Below are 18,593 nucleotides of genomic sequence, written 5' to 3' on the forward strand. Positions count from 1 at the left end.
GCTCCATTTATTCATGTGGTGAGAATACCACAGAATGTACAATGAAAATGTACTCCTCAGCTGCATAATAGAATTTCATTTTAGAAAGTCATTTTGAGGATGTTTGCAAAAAAAAAACAAGAGTAAGAGTAGAAAACATATCATCTCGACTATGCTGCTGTTCCACAGACAAGTGAATCAAACAAGAATTTAAAATATAATTGGAGGGATAGTAGTAATTTCAAATATAGAGGAAGGTAGGTTAACTACTACTATCCCTCCAATTAGATTTTAAATTCTTGTTTGATTCACTTGTCTGTGGAACAGCAGCATAGTCGAGATGATATGTTTTCTACTCTTACTCTTGTTTTTTTTTGCAAACATCCTCAAAATGACTTTCTAAAATGAAATTCTATTAAGGAGCAGAGGAGTACATTTTCATTGTACATTCTGTGGTGTTCTCACCACATGAATAAATGGAGCTTGTACGAAACGTACGTACTGCTATAACCTATTAAATTTTTGTTGCTTATCTTCAAATATATATATATATATATGTGTGTGTGTGTGTATATGTATGTATGTATGTATTTATACGATGAGCTTCTTTGCTGCTGTTCCACAGACAAGTGAATCAAACAAGAATTTAAAATCTAATTGGAGGGATAGTAGTAGTTAACCTACCTTCCTCTATATTTGAAATTACTACTATCCCTCCAATTATATTTTAAATTCTTGTTTGATTCACTTGTCTGTGGAACAGCAGCATAGTCGAGATGATATGTTTTCTACTCTTACTCTTGTTTTTTTTTTTGCAAACATCCTCAAAATGACTTTCTAAAATGAAATTCTATTATGCAGCTGAGGAGTACATTTTCATTGTACATTCTGTGCTGTTCTCACCACATGAATAAATGGAGCTTGTACGAAACGTACGTACTGCTATAACCTATTGAATTTTTGTTGCTTATCTTCAAATTTTTATTCACCAAATCTCTTGATTTTGTTTTTGGTTTTTATCCTACCAAATTCTGGTGTCTCAAACATTTTAAGTACCACATTTAATCTTTTGATTAAATCTATATTATTATGTATATATATATGTATATAAATATATATATATATATATATATATATATATATATATATACGTGTGTGTGAGTGTGTGTGTGCGTGTGTTTGTGCATGTATATATGTGTGTCTATGTTTGTCAACCCAACATCGCTTGACAACCGGTGCTGGTGTGTTTACTTCCTTGTAGCATAGCGCTTTGGCAAAAGAAACGATGGAATAAGTACTAGGTTTACAAAGAATAATCCCTGAGGTCGATATGCATGGAGCTTGATCAGAGAAAAGGGGAAGAGCTTCGAGAGGAAGAATGCATGCTTAATATATTTAAATCATACCATTTTGCTGTGTAACACTCCAGGACGTTGAGTAAATGACTAAACTAGAAATATTAATTGGTGGGTTAATCTTTCTTTAGGGGTAACAGGGTGTATAAATAATAAAAAAAGTAAAATAAATACTTTACCATATCGAGATACGCCAATAGGTGGGGAAAAAAGAGGGAACGATAGGGCCATAACGTTTAGAAGTAATCATAATAAATCTTAAGATGATGTTAATAGTACTAATTAATAGTTATTCCTAATAAAATGCGCATCAATTAATTACAGGGACTCTTCCTCTTTTCTTTCCTTTTCTTTTCTTTATGTATTTTTCTCCACTCTGATGTAGCTCTATGTTCCAGATTGGATGTGTTAAAAATAAGTATACATACATACATACATACATACATACATACATACATACATACATACATATATATATATATATATATATATATATATATATATATATATATATATATATATATATATATATATATATATATATATATATATATATATATTGTATTGTATTGTATTGTATCTAGTTTCAACTCATGAGCTGTGGCCATGCTGGGGCACACACACATACACACATATATATATATACATATATAATAGAAAGAGAGAGATGATGACAAAGGAATAAATGATTAACTTATGAACTTCATTAGCTTACATCTGTTTCTGCTATAGGATGCAGTCGACTCATATTTCCCAAAATGGGTTACATATATACACCCCCACCCACCCTCACACATTCCCGCTCTCACACAACACTCACTCGCACACACACTAGTATACACACACACATACACACACCACACACGCGCTCACGCACTCCTCACCTGGCCTCTCACCACCAAATTGAACAGCGGCTATTCACCAGTTTGATACCACTCACTTGCGCATACATCACTCACATAAACAGACAGGTGAGTATTTAAAAACTTGCAATTGAAAAAGCATTTTTAATGGGCTATTGAAAAATTCTGATTTTTTGCTAAGAATTAGACTTAAATTCATTATTTGGTTAATTTTTTAATTATAGAGCAGCTAGTAAATGCTATTATTTTTCATTTTTAAATCTAAATGCATTTTTAAATCTAAATGCATTTTAAAATTTTAACTATATCTGCAATATTTTAAGTATAAATATACTTGTCCTGTACTTTCTCAGGTGTAATAACGTAAGAATGTTAACCTCCATGTGTCCGCATTTTTCATTGTAATCCACTTTTTTCCAGGCGATGCAATTAAACTAATAAATACTGACAATTAATAATTTATAATTTTACCTGATTTAGAATTTTTCATTTTATTTAATACTTTTGTTAAATAATTTTTGAATAATTTTTCTTGTTTGAGGATTGAATTAAAAGAAGAATAAGTATTAACCTAAATAATTTTTTAAAATGAATTGTAAGAGCACTATAGTAACACTAGCTCATGATAGAATCGAAAATTCAAAGAAAAGGAGAAAGAGAGAAGAAATCTTATTGTGATGCAAGTTAGACAACTATTTATATTTTATTTATTAAAATAGTTTATATATAATATAGTTTATATAATCCTTTCTACTACAGGCACAAGGCCTAGCATCACTTGCTTTTTTTGTCATTTTTTTTTACCTCATACCCTTTTTTGCAAATTTTTTTGCATAAAATTAGCATTTTTAAATTCCTCTCGTTTTGATGTATCATTTGAGTTAAATAAGATATAGATTGCTTTTAAATTAAGAAAGGTTTTTGAAGTCATAGCCGATTGGAGGCGTTCCTTATTTTTTTCAGCACTTCGGTTTCACAACTTCTTTATATTAAAAATTCTTTAAATAAAATTAACGTTTTTAGATTTCTCTCGTTTCGATCTATCATTTAAGCCTAAATAAAATATAGTTTGCTTTTCAAATAAGAAAGTTACTTTGATTCAAAGTTGATTTTCCCCTTACTCTTTTGGATCTTACATATTTTAACATAACTTTTTTTTCCACTGAACCAAATTTCAATATTCTTATGCCAAATTATAGGTTGGGAGGTCACTATTAGAAAACTGTTAACAGTTTTGAATTTGGTTGCGAAATGAGTTAATGAGAAAGCTTTGAAGAGGCTGTGAGTAAATGTAGGCCTTAAGAATTTTATTCAACTACTACCGTAGTTGAATGATACACACATGCACATACAACAAAAATATATTTAGGCAATATAGTAGATTGATAGATTTTATTAATCAGATATAAATATTGATTTACAGATACAATATATCGATACAATTTAGTTATTGTCCATGGAGATCTGAATTCTTAAAAATATTACTAATATTAATATGTATGTCTTACATTTCCATTGACAAAAATCTTACTGAAAACAAGCGTAATAATTTTTATGCGCAGGGATAAAGTAAAATAATTTGAGTTGTGACTGAAATCCACACCGGAAATCCAAAATATTGAAGTCAACATCACGTGTACATAAATAGAATATTTTGGAGAAATCTCTTCGGAGTCAGTACTCAGTTTTAAGGATACATTTCTCATTTACATAAATGAAGCCGATACATCTTTTCAATAAATCACAAGAAGCGGCACAGGAGATTCTGCTTTGGAATTTATATTTTGATCCCCTTAATGTTTTAAAAAAAGTCTTTGAGTTCATTTTTCTTGTGTATCTGTTGGTCCGTGTCACACCACTTCCGTTTGCTTCTGTGAAAAGAAAAAAAAAACAAAAAAGAATCTGAAAGTTAATTAACATTCTATAATATTTTCGTATTTATGATGGTGTAAGTAAATTTATATGTTTGTGAACATACTTAAGTATGTAAGAATATGTTTGTATGGATTAATAAATATTTTGTTGTTGTTGGCACTCCGATGCTTACGACGTCGAGGGTTCCAGTTGATGCGATCAACGGAACAGCCTGCTCGTGAAATTAACGTGCAAGTGGCTGAGCACTCCACAGACACGTGTACCCTTAACGTAGTTCTCGGGGATGTTCAGCGTGACACAGTGTGACAAGGCTGACCCTTTGAATTACAGGCACAACAGAAACAGGAAGTAAGAGTGAGAGAAAGTTGTGGTGAAAGAGTACAGCAGGGTTCGCCACCATTCCCTGTAGGAGCCTCGTGGAGCTTTTAGGTGTTTTCGCTCAATAAACACTCAAACGCCCGGTCTGGGAATCGAAACCGCGATCCAATGACCGCGAGTCCGCTGCCCTAACCACTGGGCCATTGCGCCTCCACTTATAAATATTACCTTAGATATATGAGAAGTAAGTGCAATATGATACTAATTGACAGAGTTAGAATGGCTGACGTTTCTGAGACAACATATGAAAGTTGATTCGTACATAGAGGAATAGAAAATGGAAAGTGCAGTGGCTTTGGGTTTGTTAAGGGGCGTTGTTTAAAGATTATAAGCGAGAGACCAACAAGTTGAGTGACCGTGTTTGATTGAAGTGACTAAAGGTACTTTCACAACTGTTGTGTATGCTTGTAAGTTGATGGAGCTGGAATGGTACGGTAGAAAATGGTAGACGTGGAGGAGGTTTACCGATTGTTTCCAGTGTGAAACTGGATGCAATATTAGAGCTATTCTCTACGAGACTACTTGCTCACTGAACCATACGTGTTGAGAAATGGAGCGGAAAATGGTTTCTGATAAGGTACTACTTGGAATTTTTATCAATAAAAGAAAAATGCATTCCTCGATTCTCAGAATCCATTGGATATTTATCCATGGGTTTATACATATTCATCCATGGATAATGCACACACACACGCACACACTCACACACACACACACACACACACACACACACACACACACACACACACACACACACACACACACACAAGTATCCATGTATTTATGTATGTAACTATATATGTATGTATGTGTATACATAAATTCACAAGTATGCGTGAGTGTATATATTTTGCACTAATGAACCGGTGCTGGTAAACCCATCAAAAAAATATCTTTACAATGTTGTTTACATATTTATTTTGTATCTAGTTATAGACGCTCCCTTATTTTCTAACATGCACAGATGCAATGAACAAGTTATTAACCGTTGTAAACCCGTGATTAATGATACTATTTGTCAGGGTCTCTCAGTTAAAGCTGTTCCTACGCCTGGACATATATTTTCAGGATTGAACAAGACTTGCTTTGAGAAAGACAAGCAGTTGAAAATTCAAGTAATATTCCTCTCTTTGTGCTACCAATGTTTATTCAAGAGAAAGGGAACGAAGTGCCGAGAAATTGAAATGGAACCGGGACTATTTTCACAAAATATTTAACCGGTCCCCATGCCAGTTCTGCCAAGCCACTACCCTCGATTGGTGCCTTTTTTATTGATCTCGAAAAAATGAAAGGCTAAGTTGAATTTGGCGGGACTTGAAATGTGAGAATGATGCAGTCTACCCAGCATTTAATGATGCTGACATTTCCCCAACCATGTGGTACGGTTTTGGCTTCACAATAAGATCGTAGATTCTATTCATGTATGACGCCGAATGTTGGTCCTAAAGCAAAGTACTTCATTACGCGCATAAATTAGTACTGACGTAACCCTTTCTCTCTCTCTCTCTTTCCCTGTCCCTTTCTGTCTCTCCCTCTCCCTCTCCTCTTCTCCCTCTCTCTCTCTCTCTCTCTCTCTCTCTCTCTCTCTAGTTATCTCTCTGCCTTTCACATACTCCATGTTCTCCTAACAGGGTGTTTATATTTGCTCGCAACTACTTCAGAATTTGAAACAACTGGTGAAAACTTGTTATATGCTACCAGGTCACATTTGCTTGGCAGTGACTGCTATGGTATTCTTTATAGGCTTACTTAGTACTTATGTCTGATTTGAGCCATGGGACCCACAAGGCTGCAGATTAACCTATCTTTTTTTCTACTCATATGAGAGACCAAGATTACAACGTCCCCATGAACTGGACGCTCTTCCTTCGCACATTTAAATTCCCATGTGTTGCTGCAATTCATTTATACTGGAGTGAACTGGAGCACTGCCATCTAAAATATGTTGTTCAAGAATACATCGCTTTGCCCGTCCGGGAATTGAAACAAGAACCTAATGATTGTAATTGCAATACCTTAACCATTAAGCCAAGCGCCTTTGATATTATGGTATAAAATGTTGGTACTCCGTCGCTTACGACATCGAGGGTTCAAGTCGATCCGATCAACGGAACAGCCTGCTCGTGAAATTAACATGCAAGTGGCTGAGCACTCCACAGACACGTGTACCCTTAACGTAGTTCTCGGGGATATTCAGCGTGACACAGTGTGACAAGGCTGACTCTTTGAATTACAGGCACAACAGAAACAGGAAGTAAGAGTGAGAGAAAGTTGTGGTGAAAGAGTACAGTAGGGTTCGCCACCATCCCCTGCCGGAGCCTCGTGGAGCTTTAGGTGTTTACGCTCAATAAACACTCACAGCGCCCGGTCTGGGAATCGAAACCGCGATCCAATGACCGCGAGTTCGCTGCCCTAACCACTGGGCCATTGCGTCTCCACTGCGGTATAAAATAGATAAACAAATATTCACTGCAAAATAAATAAATAAATAAATAAAATGTCGTAACCGCTGTGAAAATATATTATTTACCGTTTTTAAAGTAAGCCAAACGTAAATTTCTCAAAGTGCAGTTTGCAGGTGACTTAATACGATCAAGATTATACTGTATTTGGAACTTGTAGGCTAAAAGTAAAGCACGAAATACATATATTTACTGATATCGTTACACAAACATTTGTATGTATACAAACCATATACCCTCATATACTCTTTACTCTTTTACTCTTTTACTTGTTTCAGTCATTTGACTGTGGCCATGCTGGAGCACCGCCTTTAGTCGAGCAAATCGACCCCAGGACTTATTCTTTGTAAGCCTAGTACTTATTCTATCAGTCACTGTTGTCGCACCGTTAAGTTACGGCGACGCAAACACACCAGCATCGGTTGTCAAGCGATATTGGGGGGACAAACACAGACACACAAACATATACACATACATACATATATATATATATACATATATATATATATATATATATATATATATATATATATATATATATATATATATATATATATATATATATATATATATATATATATAAATATATACATATATACGACAGGCTTCTTTCAGTTTCCGTCTACTAAATCCACTCACAAGGCTTTGGTTGTCCCGAGGCTATAGTAGACACTTGCCCAAGGTGCCACGCAGTGGGACTGAACGCGGAACCATGTGGTTGGTAAGCAAGTTGCTTACCACACAGCCGCTCCTACGCCTCCTATGCACTCCTATGTATTCTTTTACTCCAATGAATTTACATTACTTCGTTGATTCAGTCAAGATTCAGCCAGTGTATTGCGAACATTTAGTTGACCTGCATTTATCTCAGCATGACACAATTTAATAGTTTTCTTTTTAGAGTTATTATCTTTATTATCTTTATGAGAACGTAAAGTGAATCGACAAACAGGTAAGCATATACCATGTACACACATAGATACATTACGTGTGTAGGTATATAATTTTCTCTCCGGTTACTGCAGTAAATTTGCCTTTTAGCAGTTGAAGTATGTGCAATCATATTTTAACTAACCTAAACTTTGATTACGCTTAAACGTTGCTTGGCGCTTATATTTCGATTTATATATATATATATATATATATATATATATATATATATATATATATATATATATATATATATATATATATATATATATATATATATATATATATATATATGTGCATACACACTTAATACTTATATGCTTGCATATACACAAACGGATTCTGTAGCGTTTCTCATTGCATAATTTCACTCAGAAACCATTTGGCAGCCGCGGTTATAGGATCGCGGTTTCGATTCCCAGACCGGGCGTTGTGAGTGTTTATTGAGCGAAAACACCTAAAAGCTCCACGAGGCTCCGGCAGGGGATGGTGCCGAACACCTGCTGTACTCTTTCACCACAACTTTCTCTCACTCTTACTTCCTGTTTATGTTCTACCTGTATTTTAAAGGGCCAACCTTGTCACACTGTGTCACGCTGAATATCTTCGAGAACTACGTTAAGGGTACACGTGTCTGTGGAGTGCTCAGCCACTTGCACGTTAATTTCACGAGCAGGCTGTTCCGTTGATCGGATCAACTGGAAACCTTGACGTCGTAAGCGACGGAGTGCCAACAACAATATATAGCACATATGATGTATTTATTTCTTTATTGCCCACAAAGAGGGACAAACAATGATAGACAAAGGGATTAAGTCGATTACATCGACCCCAGTGCGTAGCTGGTACTTATTTAATCGACCCCGAAAGGATGAAAGGCAAAGTCGACCTCGGTGGAATTTGAACTCAGAACGAAATACCGTTAAGCATTTCGCCCGGCGTGCTAATGATTCTGCTTGTTCGCCGTCCTGAGCAGACGCGATATATTACTGAGAAAGAGGTAAACAAATATCGACTCACATTTTATGAATTCAATATGTAGCCAGTGATTATGTACTATGATAACTGTGGCATTGAGAGATGTATAATTGGTCATGATGCAGAGGCTTGAGTCCAAATTGTATGTGACAGCATTGCACTGAGGTTCTTGATAGCAACTCTGTAGGCAATCTAATAATGGTTTAACTTGCCCAGCTGCAGCATTATGTTCATCGAATTTGGCGCCATAAATGACGCTTACTGGACACCCTGTAGTAATGTAATAAAAGATATAAACGTTAGTCAGTTAAATGAGAACGGTAAGGTGCTGTAAGGTATTGTAGCAAACATGGTATGCAGCTAGATTTTATTACAATCACAGTTCTTCATTTGCCTATTGTAGACTTAAGACGCAATGAAAATATAAGAGAACTACTAACCACTACCTCTCATTCCAATAAAAACCACCGGTGGAATTTCTGCATGCTGTATCCGGAAAAAACCCAGCCACAAGAGAAGTAAGCCTTGTTCACTGTGTAATATGAATCAAGTCAATTCAATTACAAATTATAATCGAAATCTAATGATCTATGCCGAAAGCACAACCGGTAAGGATTCCTATTTGATGTAGGCAGCGGAATGCACTAAACCCAAGTTGATTTATGTTTGTTGCACAAGAGAACAATTAAATAAAAATTCAATGGGCATAGATTATGCACCAGACACAATGACAGTAGCTCGGTGGAAATTGCCGAACATTTCACAACAAACGACTGTAAATTTGAGGAACACTTGTAAGTGAACATTCTCAGAAGATATTCTGATGCCACAGCGCTTTCAGCTATCGGAACACATAAGTATATTTATATTCATGAAGTACGAAGTTCACGCCCTGGAGGAATGAGCAAATCATTTATGTCTTTCTTTTTCTTTCTCCTTCTTCGTGTTCTGTCACATTAGTTACGAAGAGAAAATTGATTACGTCGTATTGTCTCAAAAAGAATGCAAGATATTCAGTTTCGTATTTTGAATATATATATTTCCTACTTTTTTTTTCTTTGTTTCATTGTTTCATTGTGAACTCGAGAAAGACAAAAAATTTGTCGGAATATTGTTCAATTCTTATGATCAGAGTACAAATCGTATAGCGCCCTTCCTCTTGTTGTTGTTGTTGTTATTGTTGTTGTTGTTGTTGTTGTTGTTGTTGTTGTTGTTCTTCTTCTTCTTCTTCTTCTTCTTCTTCTTCTTCTTCTTCTTCTTCTTCTTCTTCTTCTTCTTCTTCTTCTTCTATTTATATCGGGGGTCTATGAAGTAAGTACCAGTTGAGTAATGGAGTCAATTTAATCGAATATCCCTCTCCCCAATAATTTCAAGCCTTGTGCCTGTATTAGAGAGGATCATCATCATCATCATCATCATCATCATCGTTATTATTATTGAGTGAGAGAGCAGTGCATGTCATCAAAGTGACACTGGGGTAAAATATACGAAGTGCAGTATACTGATCATGATTACCCGTCTGATGAGGGTACACCAGGCACATGCATCACAACCACATGTGAGCGACATGGTGGTCTCATATCAAGATAAACAGCACATGTCCTTGCAGGCGGGGCCCAGTTAGAATCTTCTTCAGGTTGAGTAACCCATCTCACTCAAAAGGTCCCTGAATAAGGCTTGTTTAAAGATGTTGAACGAAGCACCCATGTTTCCAGAAGTGAATTATCCAAACTTCAAAGAATTCCTCTCAACACATGGATATAATGCTCCCCCACTACTTCTGCTCGTGATCAGAGATGCACATATCGTCAGCCACCAAGGGACATGCTCAACTGGTTAAGGTCAAACAACTGACAAGCAAATCTGTAGTATTTGCTGTAGCCCACCTTTTATACCAAGACAAAACAATGTACATGATAATACTTCCAATCAGTTAAGATCAGAACCCATGGGAGCCACTACCTTGTACTGCATCAGGTCATTTATTATTATCATTATTATTATTGTTATTATTATTATTATTATTATTATTATTATTATTATTATTATTATTATTATTGAGTGAGAGAGCAGAGCATGCCATCAAAGTGACACTGGTGTAAAATATACGAAGCCCAATATACCCATCATAACTACCCTTCTGATAAGGGTACACCAGGCACATGCATCACAACCATATGTGCGCAACATGGTGATCTCATATCAAGATAAACAGCGCATGATCTCGTAGGTGGGGCCCAATTAGAATTTTCTTCAAGTCGGGTAGCCCATCCCAGTCAAAAGGTCCCTGAATAAAGTTTGTTTAAGGATGTTGAGCAAAACACCCATGTTCCCAGAGGTGAACTATCCAAACCCCAAAGAATTCCTCTCAACACATGGCTATGATGCTCCCCCACTTCTTCTGCTCGTGATCAGAGATGCACATATCGTCAGCCACCAAGTGACATGCTCAACTGGTTAAGGTCAAACAACTGACAAGCAAATCTGTGGTATAGAGCATAATATTTGCTGTAGCCCAATGTAGATGATAACACTTCCAATCAATTAAGATCAGAAGCCATGAGAGCCACTGCTTATCTTGTTGGGTATGATGGAAAGTGTCAGCTACTCATAGCCAGTAGATTAAAATGACACTTGTTTACTGGTCATGCTTCTCCCGAGGAGGACTCTTGTAGTTCCAAGCAATGCTGATTTTTCTAGGTGTTCTATTTTTACATTTCTACCAATCATCTTTTACCCATGTTGATAGTTGAGTGCTGATAATTCCAAGCGTGTCAATTACAACTAGTATTGCGTCCACTCTTTTCATCGCCCACTTCAATTCGTTGTAGGTGTTCATTTTTCCTTCGTTCTCTTCGATCTTGTTGCATACATTATTATTATTATTATCATTATTATTATTATTATTATTATTATTATTATTATTATTATTATTATTATTATTATTATTATTATTATTATTTTATGTTTGACTTTTGTTTTGCATTTGTACAAGTTGGATCCAAGTCTCACCCAGAGACCTCAAGAGACAACAAGTTAGAAGTTCATCTAGGTGTTATGCCTAGGGTACCATATATTTGTATTTGTACAGTTTTGTTCAAGTGAATGTTTAAGAAACCATAAGAAAATTATGTGTTTGCTTTAAAATTTGAGATCACATAGACAGTATTTGACGTAGGATATGGGCAGTTCCCATGAGCACTATCTTTTGAACTTCAGCCATTTTGGGGTTTCCTGGAATCTGATCTAGGTAGTAATCAGCCCGTTTCGCTGTCATTCCCAGGGCACCTATGACAATAGGTATTGTTTTCGTCTTCAGATTCCACATTTTGCTAATTTCTATTTCAAGATCTTTATATTTGCTCAATTTATTATTATTATTATTATTATTATTCAGTAGTTTTATTTTTATAACGTACTTTCACTTCACTACCGAGCGCAGCTCTGTGCGCCTTGGGTATGTGCTGTGGTTTGCTGTGGTGCTCTTATGTTTACTGTATTGAAAGTGTTTTGCGTAGAATGTGTGCAGTACCCAGTAGTGCAATTTTCTGTATGTTATATATATTTGTAAGTCCTGGTGTTTTTGTTATGTATTTGTCTGAATATTTTTTTATTATACCTAAGGCACCTACTATGATAGGAATTGTTTCTGTTTTTAGATTCCACATTCGAGTTATCTCTATTTCCAGGTCTTTGTATTTTGAAAGTTTTTCCATTTCTTTTAGAGAAACGTTGTCATCTGCTGGTATTGAAACATCAATTAGAAGGCATTTTTTTCCTTCATGATCTTTGACAACTATATCTGGTCTATTTGCCTTAATTTCTCTATCTGTGTGTATTGGCATATCCCAGAGTATGGTTGCTTTCTCGTTTTCTGTGACCTTTTCTGGCGTGTGTTTATACCATCTTTTTTCTGTTGCTATTCCATAATGTTGGCATAGCTTCCAGTTATTATTATTATTATTATTATTATTATTATTATTATTATTATTATTATTATTATTATTATTATTATCATTATTATTACAATCATTATCATTATTATTATTATTATTATTATTATTATTATTATTATTATTATTATTATTATTATTATTATTGTTATTATTATTATTATTAAGGCGTCGAGCTGGCACAGTCGTTAGCACCCTGGGCGAAATGCTGAGCGGTATTTCGTCCGTCTTCATGTTTTGAGTTCAAAATTCCGCCGAGGTCGACTTTGCCTTTCATCCTTTCGAAGCCGATAAAATTAGTACCAGTTACGCACTGGGGTCAATGTAATCGACTTAATCTCTTCTCACAAAATTCGAGGTATTGTGCTTCTAGCAGAATGGATTATTATTATTATTATTATTATTATTATTATTATTATTATTATTATTATTATTATTATTATTATTATTATTATTATTATATGTTTGACATTTGCTTTGTATTTGTACAAGTTGACTCCAAGTCTCACCCAGAGACCTCAAGAAACAACAAGTTAGAAATTCATGTTGGTGTTATGCCTAAGGTACTATATATTTAGTTTTGTACATTGTATTGTTCTAGAGAATATTTAAGAAAACATAAGGAAATTATGAGTTGTTTTAAAATTTGAGATTACATAGACAGTATTTCACGTAAGAATGGACAGTTCCCGTGAGCACTATCTTTTGAATTTCTGCCATTTTGGGGTTTCCTGGTATCTAAGCTATTATTATAATTATAAGTATTATTATTATTATTATTATTATTATTATTATTATTATTATTATTATTATTATTATTATTATTATTAGTAGTAGTAGTAGTATATATTTACCGTTTTTACTCATATATTTGAACTGGTAGAAGTCCGCATTTGAGATTCTTAATCTGTGTGTTTCTGTTGATGCTTTATAAAGTTCACATGTTTCATTTGAGTGGTCGAATACGAATGAATGACACTCATCTTTCTGGTAACACAATCCCGCACACTCTTCGCTATTGTTCACCTCTATCTTCTGCATGTAATCTTTCTTAATTGTAGCATTGGTGACTTTGATAAATTTAGGTCGATTATAATTTGACTCGTTACCTTTGTAAAAAATATAGTAAAATGAAACATAGAATATATAAAGCTGAAGAAATCCTGATAAGATAGAAATTAAATGGGAAATAATTCAACTTGAAATAATAAATTATATATTTTGCAGTCATAGAATTTCTCTGATTTAATATATACGAACGCAAGGCGGCGAGCTGACAGAAACGTTAACACGCCGGACGAAATGCTTAGCGGTATTTCGTCTGTCTTTACGTTCTGAGTTCAAATTCCGCAGAGGTCGACTTTACCTTTCATCCTTTCGGGGTCGATAAATTTACTACCAGTTAAACACAGTGGTCGATGTAATCGACTTAATCCCTTTGTCTGTCCTTGTTTATCCCCTCTATGTTTAGCCCCTTGTGGGTAATAAAGAAATAAGAAACGTTAACGCGCCGGGCGAAATGCTTAATCGTATTTCGTCTGTCTTTACGTTCTGAGTTCAAATTCCGCAGAGGTCGACTTTACCTTTCATCCTTCCGGAGTCGATAAATTAAGTACCAGTTGCGTATTGGGGTCGATCTAATCAACTGACCCCCTCCCCAAATATTTCAGGTCTTGTGCCTAGAGTAGAAAAGTATATATACGAAAGCATATATGAAAAATTTGGTTACATTTTGACTGAAGAATTTTCGATTGTATTATACGGTCAGCGACTAATATTATTATTGTTATTTTTAGTTATATGAATGTGTGGAGATAAATTTGCTTTTCAACCACATACTTCCAGGTTCAGTTCCGCTCCGTGTCACCTTGGGCACGTATCTACTACTATAACTTCGTGTTGGCAAAAACCTTGTGAATGGATTTGGTGGTCGGAAATTGAAAGAAGCCTGACGTACATATATGTGTGTGGGTGTATGTGTGGGTGTATGAGGGGTGCATGCGCGCGCGCGTGCGTGCGTGCGTATGTCTTTGTATATACATTTGTCTTCCACCACCGCTTGGCAACCAATGCTCTTTTGCTTACGCAGCTGAAACTTAGCGGTTCGGTAACAGCTAACGATAGAATAGGTGTCAGGCTTAATTGAATAAGTCTTGGGGTGGTTTGTTTCACTAGACACTTCGAGGTGGTGCCGCAGTATGCCCGCAGTTCAACGACTGAAAGCAAGTACTTGATAAAAGATACCAAAACTAGCCCTGATTAAACAGGTTTAAGATCAAATTGTTCCAATCTCTTTTTTCTTTCAAGTTGCATATGAAAGCCAAGAATAGATGCGAATATTTGAAGTGATAAAGGACAGTGAATCAAGAGATGAGATAAAGGGAGAGAAATGCCTCGATGAAGGACAAAATAATACTGTTTAATATTAACAAGTAGAGGGAGGTTTTGGGAGAACAGCAGAAGCAACACAAGTATTTAAAGTGAAGGAGAGACATTCAACTAACTGAAATTCATGATTGGCTATATCCAGAAAAGAGTGAGGATTGACAGAGAAAGTAGTACTGGTGCATGCGAATACACTGCGTTTCATAGTCTGAGTAAAGAGTGTGACCAAGGCAGGCTACAAATAAGAGACCATGAGGTATCGTATCTATCAAGGCTACCCAAACATTTAACATCGTGTGATTGAAGAAGCAATGTGTCATCTTCAAATCCTCACCTGAAAGCACTTTCCACCCCAAAGAACCTTTTTTTCTTATCATATATATTTTTCCCCGCAAGAGTTCTGCTGGACAGAAATGAAACCCACCATCGCTGAAGAACAACTTCCAGGGAGTCAGTGCGTATTCAGAGCCAACAGGACCACCACAGATGATGGTGTTTGTTCCCTGGCAGGACCAAGAAACGTGTCAGAGCAAAACAAAGGGTTGTATGTAACATTCGTTGACCTGCTTAAATGATTTTACACAGCGAGTCGGAAAGGATTATGGCAGATCGTGGAAGGATTCGGTTGCAAGCCAAAGTTCCTGAAAATGCACGAAGACCTGTGTTGCGAAATCAGACTCAGCATTGACCTCTGAGCAACTTCCCAATCTTCGTCAGTATGATGCTCATGCAGGCCACAGATCTTGCTGACGAGGGCGGAGTCTATTTCAGATACCATCTTGGTGACAGCCTGTATTCCTGACGACTGTATGCCTTTATGAAGACCCTCGAACTAGTGATCCAAGACTTCCTGTTTTCCGACGATGCTACCCTTTTTGTCCACATAGGAAGAGCCTTGCAATATATTCCTTCCTGCTTCGCAGAGACTGCCCAGTTCTTTCAGCTAGAAATCAGCTTAAGGAAGACGTAGGTACTCCACCACCCTCCCCATATCCTCATTAGCGAGACTGAATTGAAAAGGGTCTATCAGTTTACCTGTCTGGGATGCACCATCACGTCAGCGGCCAACATCCACAAAGAAATCGATGACAGAGTTGCAAAGGCGAAAAGTGTATTTGGTTTGAACATACAAACGTGTATGGTACAACAAACACCTGAAAAAGGGCATCGAGATCAACATTTACAGAGCCAGTCATGGTTCTTACAACCCTCCTATATGGTTCGGAGTCGTGGGTCCCTTATCGCTACCATCTACAACTCCTTGAGCGCTTCCAACAGTGCTGCATCCGCACCATCCTCGGCATCCACTGGAGTGATTTCTTCACCAATGCAGTAATCCTTAAATAAGTAGAGTTCACCAGCATTAAGGTTATACCGCCGATGTTGCAGCTACGCTGGACAGGCCACGTCTCCTGAATGAAGGGCCAGCATCTGCTCAAGATTACGCACTACTGTAAACTTTCCACTGGTCATTGGGATAGAGGTGCACCAAAGAAGCGATACAAGGACGGCTTGAAAAAAAATTCTTGGATGCCTGTCAAATCGACCATCGCCGGTGGTCAACCCATGACGAGCACCGTAGCGTCTGGCGTTTTTTATCAACTATGCTGTCTGTTATTTCGAAATCACTCCAACACAGATACACACATAGATATGCTCAAACACACACACATTCAATTACATATATAGTTATTTATAGAAAGAAAGGTTAATATATAGTTTTACATACCTTGTCCACGACATATCACGAAGAGATATAATGCTGGAATTAGAAGAGAGAAAACATTATACATTACGCTATAGTTCGTTTTTTATTCTTTTTTTACACTACATGTTAATATTTCAGTCAGATGCGGAAATACAGCATCTAATATATTCTTGATGTGTCTGAAACGCTTGGGTGGAAAAAGCGAATGTTTTTCTCAGGTCAAAAACTCACCCAGAATGCATGCAACAAATGGGAGGCTGCTAAAGGAACGAGAGGGCCAATTAGTAAAATTAAACCGGTTTGACTCCTTGAAAAATGAATTAATCGCCTGACAGGTTTGCACATAGATTTCTTCTAATTTAAGTTCATTGAAAGGGTTTGTTTGATTCGAGGCTGTTGTAGAACTTGCTTTTGTGAGATGTCAAACAGCTGACATCATTACTAACGGCTCCAATCTTGCGGTATCGCTAGCATCTCTAATTTTCTGTTTTACTACAATAATCAAACAAATTTATGATGTTATATTTGTGAAGAGTCATGAGTTATAAAGCCTATGGAAAAAAAAGCTCAACAGTTGTTATTTGTCTATATTTCACTTCACTCTCATTTTCTAAATAATATATAAAATTATATTTCGGGAGACCAACTTCCTCCATGGGTGTCTCTTTTCTCTTTTAAATGCTAGACATGGATTCAGATCAGAAATCTTGCCAAACAAATTCAAGATTTAAAAAGAAAGATTACATTTGATTAATATAGATTAGTTTCACTATGTCTGAAAAAAAATAAATGATTGGAATGTGACTTGTCATTTGATTTAGGTTATATGACGGATAGGTAAAATCTGATAAGAATATAAACAAAAACAACAACAGCAATATTCTATAATAACAATAAAAGTGAACTTACTAAAACGTAATACAAAATGTATCTTCATATTCATCGTTGGTTGAATTTCACTGATAAAAATGACGTGATTCCAAAAAGAATCCAGTTTATATATACTTCTTCCTCTGGAGCCCTCTCTCTGCCACCACCTTCCATGCTACGCTCACATATATAGTATCTTTATGTTTCCATAAGTATATGCATACACACACACATGCATGGATATCTCTCTCTCTCTCTCTCTCTCTCTCTCTCTCTCTCTCTCTCTATATATATATATATATATATATATATATATATATATATATATATATATGTACATACATATATGCATATAGACTTACATATGCATACATAGATAATTAATACCAACCCAAAGATCTTTCGAAAGTATTGCTGTAATTTCTCGCTTAACTGAACATGGTTCATCTATATATACATATATATACATACACATACATATATATATGTGTGTGTGTGTTTGTGCGTGTATATATATATATATATATATATATATATATATATATATATATATATATATATATATATATATATATATATATATGTATATATATATATCTATATATGTATATATATATATCTATCTATCTATCTATCTATCTATCTATCTATCTATCTATCTATCTACCTAACTAGCTATCTCTGTCTCTCTCTCTCTCTCTCTCTCTCTCTCTCTCTCTCTCTCTGTATATATATATATATATATATATATATATATATATATATATATATATATATATATATATATATATGTGTGTGTGTGTGTGTGTGTGTGTGTGTGTGAGTATGAGTGTGAATATACAAACCTATATATATAT

The 18,593-nt window shown here is 35.5% G+C and overlaps 1 protein-coding gene across 1 annotated transcript; it reads right to left on the reverse strand.

The window, feature by feature from the left end:
* Positions 1 to 3,626: 3,626 nt before the first annotated feature.
* On the reverse strand, positions 3,627 to 17,927 carry LOC106868215 (uncharacterized). The gene is made up of 6 exons (XM_014913381.3): positions 17,776 to 17,927; positions 16,888 to 16,920; positions 13,628 to 13,882; positions 8,863 to 9,090; positions 6,981 to 7,073; positions 3,627 to 4,068 (listed from the first exon to the last, which is right to left on the reverse strand). The coding sequence occupies exons 1-6, from the start codon at positions 17,807 to 17,809 to the stop codon at positions 3,872 to 3,874; spliced, it is 840 nt and encodes a 279-aa protein (XP_014768867.1). The 5' UTR covers positions 17,810 to 17,927; the 3' UTR covers positions 3,627 to 3,871.
* Positions 17,928 to 18,593: the final 666 nt, after the last annotated feature.

The sequence above is a fragment of the Octopus bimaculoides genome, chromosome 16, assembly GCF_046866305.1.
Source record: "Octopus bimaculoides isolate indiv1 chromosome 16, ASM4686630v1, whole genome shotgun sequence".
NCBI lineage: Eukaryota > Metazoa > Mollusca > Cephalopoda > Octopoda > Octopodidae > Octopus > Octopus bimaculoides.

What these genes read in the sequence shown, in the direction of transcription:
- LOC106868215 (XM_014913381.3), bottom strand. Translation starts at nt 17,809, where the DNA reads ATGAATATGAAGATACATTTTGTATTACGTTTTA. An exon ending in CGTGATATGTCGTGGACAAG is followed by an intron (nt 13,883 to 16,887) that starts GTATGTAAAACT and finishes TTTTTTACAAAG; the next exon opens with GTAACGAGTCAAATTATAAT. An exon ending in ACATATTGAATTCATAAAAT is followed by an intron (nt 7,074 to 8,862) that starts GTGAGTCGATAT and finishes CTTTACTTTTAG; the next exon opens with CCTACAAGTTCCAAATACAG.